The 8620-nt window shown below is 43.3% G+C and overlaps 1 protein-coding gene across 1 annotated transcript; it reads left to right on the top strand.

Annotated features, from left to right (window-relative positions):
• Window positions 1-2355: 2355 nt before the first annotated feature.
• On the top strand, window positions 2356-7458 carry LOC142741047 (cyclin-dependent kinase 5 activator 1-like). Its single transcript, XM_075850443.1, has 2 exons — window positions 2356-2426; window positions 6159-7458. The coding sequence occupies exon 2, from the start codon at window positions 6191-6193 to the stop codon at window positions 7016-7018; it is 828 nt and encodes a 275-aa protein (XP_075706558.1). The 5' UTR covers window positions 2356-2426; window positions 6159-6190; the 3' UTR covers window positions 7019-7458.
• The last annotated feature ends 1162 nt before the right edge of the window (window positions 7459-8620 follow it).

Genomic DNA, 8620 nt, shown 5'->3' with positions numbered 1-8620 from the left:
GGGTGGGCTATATCTACAGAGGGGGGCTATATACAGGGGTGGGCTAAACACAGGGGGGCTATATCTACAGGGGTGGGCTATACACAGGGGGGCTATATCTACAGAGGGGGGCTATATACAGAGGTTGGCTATATCTACAGGGGTGGGCTATATACAGGGGGAATATATCTACAGGGGGGCTATATTCTGGGGTGGGCTATCTATGGAGCACCATATACAGGGGTGGGCTATATCTACAGGGGGCTATATACTATATAGCCCACCCCTGTATATGGTGCTCTATAGACCGCCCACTCCAGTATATAGCCCCCCTGTAGATATAGCCCCCCTGTATATAGCCCCCCTGTAGATATAGTCCCCCTGTAGATATAGTCCCCCTGTAGATATAGTCCCCCTGTATATAGCCCAGCCCTGTAGATATAGTCCCCCTGTATATAGCCCCCCAGTAGATATAGTCCCCCTGTATATAGCCCCCCTGTAGATATAGTCCCCCTGTATATAGCCCAGCAAATATAGTCCCCCTATATATAGCCCAGCCCTGTAGATATAGTCCCCCTGTATATAGCCCCCCTGTAGATATAGTCCCCCTGTAGATATAGTCCCCCTGTAGATATAGTCCCCCTGTAGATATAGTCCCCCTGTATATAGCCCAGCCCTGTAGATATAGTCCCCCTGTATATAGCCCCCCTGTAGAAATAGTCCCCCTGTATATAGCCCCCCTGTAGATATAGTCCCCCTGTATATAGCCCAGCAGATATAGTCCCCCTGTATATAGCCCAGCCCTGTAGATATAGTCCCCCTGGATATAGTCCCCCTGTATATAGCCCCCCTGTAGATATAGTCCCCCTGTATATAGCCCCCCTGTAGATATAGTCCCCCTGTATATAGCCCAGCAGATATAGTCCCCCTGTATATAGCCCAGCCCTGTAGATATAGTCCCCCTGTATATAGCCCCCCTGTAGATATAGTCCCCCTGTATATAGCCCCCCTGTAGAAATAGTCCCCCTGTAGATATAGTCCCCCTGTAGATATAGTCCCCCTGTATATAGCCCAGCAGGTATAGTCCCCCTGTATATAGCCCAGCCCTGTAGATATAGTCCCCCTGTAGATAGACACCAACCGTAGATAAAGTCCCCCGTGTAGACAAAGTCCCCCCCGCAGATACAGCCGCACACTTCTATTGCAATTAAAAAAAAATAAAAAAATATTCAAACTCACCTTATTCCCGCTCCCACGCCGTCCGGCAGCCATGGAGACCTGCTCTCTTCTGCGCAGGTCTCCAGGGGGTTGAACACAGCGTCTATGAAAGGCGCTGATTGGCTGGGCAGGATGACTTTCCCTGCCAGTCAGTCAGCGCCTTTCATCGACGGAAGCGTCACTGGTACAAAAGGTACCAGTCGCTTCATTCGTGGAGAGGCGCTGAATGGCCGGGCACGGAACGTGCCCGGTCATTCATTGCTTCTAATTGTACCTGTGTCCTTGCGACACAGGTACAATTATAGTGCAGGAGGAGGTGGCGCTGGCGCCCCGCTCCGTACTGCGCCCGGGGCACATGCCCCACTTGCCCCCCCCCTAGCTACGCCCCTGCCTATGTCCTCCTGCTCTTCTGGGGTACAGCAGCAAGTCACTCACACGCAGTGGCGCGCTCTCCTGCTCCTCTCTGGCAGGCTGCGTCAGAGGCGTGTTCTAGACCTGCCTAGCGTGCGGTAGATCTACTAGATATGGAGGATTCCTTAAAATGGTTAGCCAGTAAAACGTGGCGGCCCTATCTACTGGGGAATCATCCCAGCCCAACACTGAAGGCCGACCTTGTAATACATAGACAGCTGGAATCATTAAGAGCAAGAGCTGTTGTTTGTTAGCATCTCTCTGCTCTGGCCCATAATGTGGAAATTACTTTCTATTATGTTCAAAAGTCCTAATAGCGCGGATGGACAGGGGTTACCCTTGACACAAACATTCTAAAGAATCTTAAATGGGTTCCATAGAATTACAAAAAAAGTGACTGCTTTCTTCCGGAAACAGCACCACACATGTCCACGGGTTGTGTCTGGTATTGCAGTTCACCGGCTGAGCTGCAATACCCCACACAACCTGTGGACTGGAGTGGCACTGTTTTTACAAGAGAGCAGCCATGTTTTTCTAATCCTGCACTGCCCCGTTAATAGAAACTCTACAGCATAGTTGGCATCGTCATAGTAACCAGTAAGTTTCCTTTGCTATTGTGATATACATTGTTCTAGAACACTGACATCTAGATCCAAGTGATTCACCGCAGATTTACCATACACTTCACGCTTCTCAGTGTGCAGTGTCCATGTTATCTCTATTGTCTTACTACTTTTAGAGAATATACGTTTCACAATCTTCTGAACCAGAAGAGAGGACCTCCTGGTCTACTACAGAGTAAAGGATTGCTGGATAAGGTATCTATATACTTAAAGTTACCATCAAATATACTGATTGTGGACCAAATACCTGGTAATAACTATTTCAGAGAAAGTACAAGGTTTTCTCGCCTTGAACTTGATGCCCTGGTTTCTAAAAGTAAGAGGAAAGATTAAGGTGTGGTGTAAACCCCCAATTTCTATGGCGGCCAGAATTTACTGGTACAAATATTGATCCTGTCACAGGGATTATATGTCTTACAAAACTGTCCAATATGGATTTCCGGTAAATACTTTAGAACTATTAATGCAATTATAATCGATCTGATTTGGGGTGGTAAAAGATCTAGGTGTCTTACTATCGATATTGAAATTGCCATATGAGAAGGGGGTGGTTAAAATATCCAACTTTTAGCTCTATTACTTTACAACCCAACCAACACAATTGGAGGGTAATGATAAAGGGTTACTGAATGGTGTAAAGGCAGTTGAATCTTTAAAGAGGCTCTGTCACCAGATTTTGCAACCCCTATCTCCTATTGCAGCAGATCGGCGCTGCAATGTAGATAAAAGTAACGTTTTTTTTTTCTTTTTTTTAAAAACGAGCATTTTTGGCCAAGTTATGACCGTTTTTATATTTATGTAAATGAGGCTTTCTAAAGTACAACTGGGCGTGTTTAAAGTAAAAGTACAAGTGGGCGTGTATTGTGTTCGTTACATCTGGGCGTTTTTACTTCTTTTACTAGCTGGGCGTTGTGTATAGAAGTATCATCCACTTCTCTACACAACGCCCAGCTTCTGGCAGTGCAGACACACAGCGTGTTCTCGAGAGATCACGCTGTGACGTCACTTCCTGTCCCAGGTCCTGCATCGTGTCGGACGAGCGAGGACACATCGGCACCAGGCGACAGAGGCTACATCGACTTACCTGCAAATGCCGATGCTGCTGCAGAATCAACTGTAGCCTCTGGCGCCGATGTGTCCTCGCTCGTCTGACACGATGCAGGACCTGGGGCAGGAAGTGACGTCACAGCGTGATCTCTCGAAAACACGCTGTGTCTGCACTGCCAGAAGCTGGGCGTTGTGGAGAGAAGTGGATGATACTTCTATACACAACGCCCAGCTAGTAAAAGAAGTAAAAATGCCCAGATGTAACGAACACAATACACGCCCAGTTTTTCATTTACTTTAAACACGCCCAGTTGTACTTTAGAAAGCCTCATTTAAATAAATATAAAAACGGTCATAACTTGGCCAAAAATGCTCGTTTTTAAAAAAAAACAAAAAAGAAACGTTACTCTTATCTCCATTGCAGCGCTGATCTGCTGCAATAGGAGATAGGGGTTGCAAAATCTGGTGACAGAGCCTCTTTAAATAGGGAAAAAAAATCTGCATGGTGATGTGCATGGAACGAATAATCTCTCACGATTGGGGAGTAATATTACTGGGGGAATGATTTAGAGAATATGGGACAGGGTGAGGGATAAAACTCTAGGGATTAAAGGCTATTTACCTTTTACCCCAGTTTGGGGTGATATATTTACAGACACTGAAATTCTACAAGGGGTTAAGTTTTGGAATGATAAGGGGGCTACATTTATGATGCACTGGTTTAATAATAGGGTGGTTAAGTCTTTTGAGAAGATTATTGGAGAATATGGGGTGTTAGATATACACTTTTTACAGTACGTACAAGTACAATATGATATTAGGTCACAATATGGGAAGAGAGAATTCAGATTGTATAACCACAAACTATTTGATTTCTTAATACACTCTGTAACTAGAAAAAGGTGGTGGCAAAAGTAATTCTATGTTAAATTGGAGTGATACAGAAGATAAGGTGAAGAAGAGTTTCATTACATGGAATAGGGTGGTGGTTACACTAAATAATGATAAGTGGATCAATGCGCTAAAAATGATGCCAGCAACCACTAGAGATAATGTATTTAGAATTTCACAGCTATTCATAATACATGATGCGTATTATTATACACCAAAGAAGTTAAAATGTTTAATCCCGGAGGTGAATACCCTTGTCCAAGATGTGCAAACCTAAATGTAGACTTGGTCCATATACCGTGGCGCTGCCCCAAGCTCCATATTTATTGGGGAAAACGTATAGCTGAGATACCGTAGATAGAAACGGTAAAATACGGATCCTTCTGGATGAAATAATCATCTTCTGGGAGCTAATATGGAAATAAAAGGGAGACAAGAGGCTGTATTAACATTGAATGTGTTGTAAATGGCAAGAAGAATTATTCGTAGTAGGATATGGAGAATGACGAAACCGATTATCTCAGAGAAAATGTATTATAAAGAAAGAGGGCAGCTATTGAAATATAAGCAAACATGGTCTAAATGGGAAAAGAATTTAGGATCAGAATGTCAATTTATGATTTTTCAGGGGTTTCTTGATAATTTAGTATTTGGAAGTGATACTAATAAAATATTTTTCTAAAAAAACAATTTAAACGTTATCTATGTAGAATACGTTGACAAGTTTACATATTTTATCATATTTAACCGTTTGAGGACCGTCCACCTTATATATACGGCGCAGGTTTAAGCTTGCTCTCCAAACAATTGGGTAGCTGAATGTTGGTGGTCTGCAGTCAGTGACTGTCAGGGACCCTGGAGAGTAGGTTACTGTCTTCTCTGTACTCACATTCACACTGGTCACCTGATCGCCGGGATGCCGGTAGTAGGAGGCTGCTGCTAGGTCTAACTAGACCCAGCACAGCCCTACGGGTAAGTTCACACGTAGCGTAAATACTGCACATTTTCTGCAACAAATTTCATTGTGTAAAATCCGCAGCATAATACAGCAGCAGCAAAGTGGATGAGATTCTACCAAATCCCCTTCAGACACTGCGTAAATGATGAGTGGAAAAAAACTTTCAGAAATTGACCTGCGGTGCGGTTTTCTTAATCTGCAGAATGTCAATTGTATTTTCGTAATCGCTGCTTTTGTGTTGTGGGATTTCCCCATTAAATTCAATGGGAAGTAAAACCTGCAGCAAGTAGCAGATAATGCGTTTTTTGCGGCGGAATAGCAGCGATTCAGCCGCAAAAAAAGTGTGTACTTACCCAGAATTCTGTGTTTCTTCATTCAGCCTGGCCTCTTTGGATGACCTTTCCATCCATGTGGCCGCTGCAACCAATCACAAGCTGCAGTGGTCACATGGGATTAAGCGTCATCCTAGGAAGCTGGTCTGCAAGACTTCAGAGGGTAAGTATGTGTTGTTGTTTTTTTACGAGCAGTTTTCCGCAGTCGACATTCCGGACAAAAAAATGAACCACAATTTGGTGCGATTTTTTTTCAGTCGGAATTCCCTGCAACCGCCAGGGAGGATACCCTGTGTACCTTTATGCAGTGTCTCCGCCCTGTGTGAACGTAGCCTAACAGGAACAATAGTCACTATAACAGGGTTCATATACCCTGTAAATATGCAGCCCCAGTTACATTAGAAAAGTCCCCCAAAGGTCTTTTTTGACTTTCTAGGGATAGACCATAATAACAAAATTTATTTGGGGATTTGCCTTGTCCTCCTCTGGAATACAAACCTTGGCATCATCTGAGCATATTCACAGCACACTGCATATACCCATGACCCATGAGAGCAGACAACTTTTAAGGCTGAGCTGCCCATAGGCATAGATGTGTTCTAATAAAAGGTTACATTTTTTTTTTCTACATTTGGTTAAATATTGTAATGTGTTTTTTCATAACTAAGAAATAATCATCTGTTGTAACTTCATCTACAGAAATAGAATCCAGAATCTAGACTTCAATAATCATGGGGAAAGCTTTCAGCTGCTGCAAGCTGGTTCCCGATGTAAAGAGCAAAGTAAGAGTGAGCCGCCATGAAGACGCACAGAAAACAAAGAAAGGAAAAAACCACCACGAACCAAGTAACAGTTGCAAGTATAGTATTACTCCAGTCATCAGTGCTGATCTGAAGGAGACTCTGACAACTACTAAGCCACCAAGCGTCAAGATGGACTCAGAATATCCAGTCCTCAAAGATCAAGTGTCCACTCAAGAGCAACAAATATTTAATGTTCCACAGCGCATCATACTACACACATACACCAAGAAGATCCTAAAATGTTTAGCAGACTTTCTGTGCCGGAGATGCTTCCAGCTGTATCACCTTTCCCCAATAGATGTAGTAGAGTGGATAACAAGCATAGACAGACAACTTCTCCTTCAAGGATGGCAGGGCCAAGGATTTTTAACATCAGGCACTGTGGTGTTCCTGTACATGCTTTGCCGAGATGTCATCTCTTCCGAGATAAGAAGTGAGAAAGAACTAAAGGCAACCTTGTTAACATGCTTGTATGTGTCATATTGCTATAGGGGACACCAGATCTCCTACCCACTAGGTCCCTTCCTGGTAGACGGCAGAAAGGAGACCTTTTGGTACCAATGTCTGTCCATCATTGCTCACATGAGCTCAAAGATGATGCGTCTCAATACTGACCCAAAGTATTACAGTCAGATGTTTGTGAGCCTTAGAGCTGAAGGAAGACAAGCAAACGAAAATCTTCTGATGAGTGGACTACCTGGAATGATGGCCAGAGAGGAAAGTTCACACGGATCATACTACACTTTATATCTCTGAACAATATTCCATCAAAAATAGACACCACTCCAATGGGAAACGAAGCTTCAGTTTGTGGTAGCTATTAAAGAACTAAAACCATCTCCTGGAACCATCGTGTCTACAAACTGCCAGGAAGTGACATGTAATCGGCCAACAACAGAGCTCTCAAATGTAATTTACTCTCCCAGCGCCGGTCTCTATCAGCAAGGATCAGTCTCAGTGGAGCAGTCCATGAGTACGCACTCCTGTAGAGCAGTCTCTTGGCCTTACATGCAGTGGGAGGGACACTTGGTACTCAAGGCCGAGGTTTTAAAATGTGCACTACTCCCCCCACCCTCTGTCATGTCTGGACCAATCTTAGTCAGGTCTAGGAGCCAGCGCCAAAGTTACAAATCTCTGTCCTTGATACATGCTGTCGTGTTACTACTTGGGTACATGCTGTCGTGTTACTACTTGGATACATGCTGTCGTGTTACTACTTGGATACATGCTGTCATGTTACTACTTGGATACGTGCTATCATGTTACTACTTGGGTACATGCTGTCGTGTTACTACTTGGATACATGCTGTCATGTTACTACTTGTGTACATGCTGTCGTGTTACTACTTGGATACATGCTGTCATGTTACTACTTGGATACATGCTGTCATGTTACTACTTGGGTACATGCTGTCGTGTTACTACTTGGGTACATGCTGTCATGTTACTACTACTTGGGTACATGCTGTCATGTTACTACTACTTGGGTACATGCTGTCATGTTACTACTACTTGGGTACGTGCTGTCGTGTTACTACTTGGGTACATGCTGTCATGTTACTACTTGGATACATGCTGTCATGTTACTACTTGGGTACATACTGTCGTGTTACTACTTGGGTACATGCTGTCATGTTACTACTACTTGGGTACATGCTGTCATGTTACTACTAGGGACTGTGTGCATATTACCTTTTTATCACGCTAGGTTAGACTAAAACCTTTTACTATAAATAACAAGACAAACTACCACTGAACTTTTAAACGTGGGTTGACATGGACGGTCGGCCACAGCTTTATTTATTTATTAATTTAATATTTTCAAAATATATAGCTGTAAACCATTATTAATGAACTGGTCCAGCCCGCAAATTTTTTTTTAAACTGTTCTTTTCCTTTGTGTTATTGCACTTTTTTTTTTTTTAACAACATCCTATTTTTTTCTTTTCTTTTCTTTTTATAAATATATACATAATTTCACTTTCTTTTTTTTTTTTTTTTTCATAAGAGTAAAAAATTGGGAGGGAGGGAGGGTGGGAAAAACAGGTAAGTGTACACACGATTCTTTGGCAATACAAATCCCTGAGTGGTAACAGCCAAAAGAGGGAGATGTCCTCCCTATCTGCCCTTATAAACCCTAGCCTGAGAGGGTGTGTAAGCTGCTCTATAACTCCCACCAAAACGCCCCCATGGGCGGGTGCCCCACTGCTATAGGCTCCTTATTATAAACAACCTATGGAACGAAACCCACCTAGCTTAACGTAACCAAATTAACCCCTTTATTGCTACCCAGTCCTGAGTACAACGGCCAATAAGCCTGGGTGCCTTCAAGACTGTGTGCATATTACCCTTTTATCA

Source organism: Rhinoderma darwinii, chromosome 2 (assembly GCF_050947455.1).
Source record: "Rhinoderma darwinii isolate aRhiDar2 chromosome 2, aRhiDar2.hap1, whole genome shotgun sequence".
Taxonomy (NCBI): Eukaryota; Metazoa; Chordata; class Amphibia; order Anura; family Rhinodermatidae; genus Rhinoderma; species Rhinoderma darwinii.
Note: the sequence above shows the minus strand (reverse complement) of the source record. Positions and strands in the feature narration are given on the sequence as shown.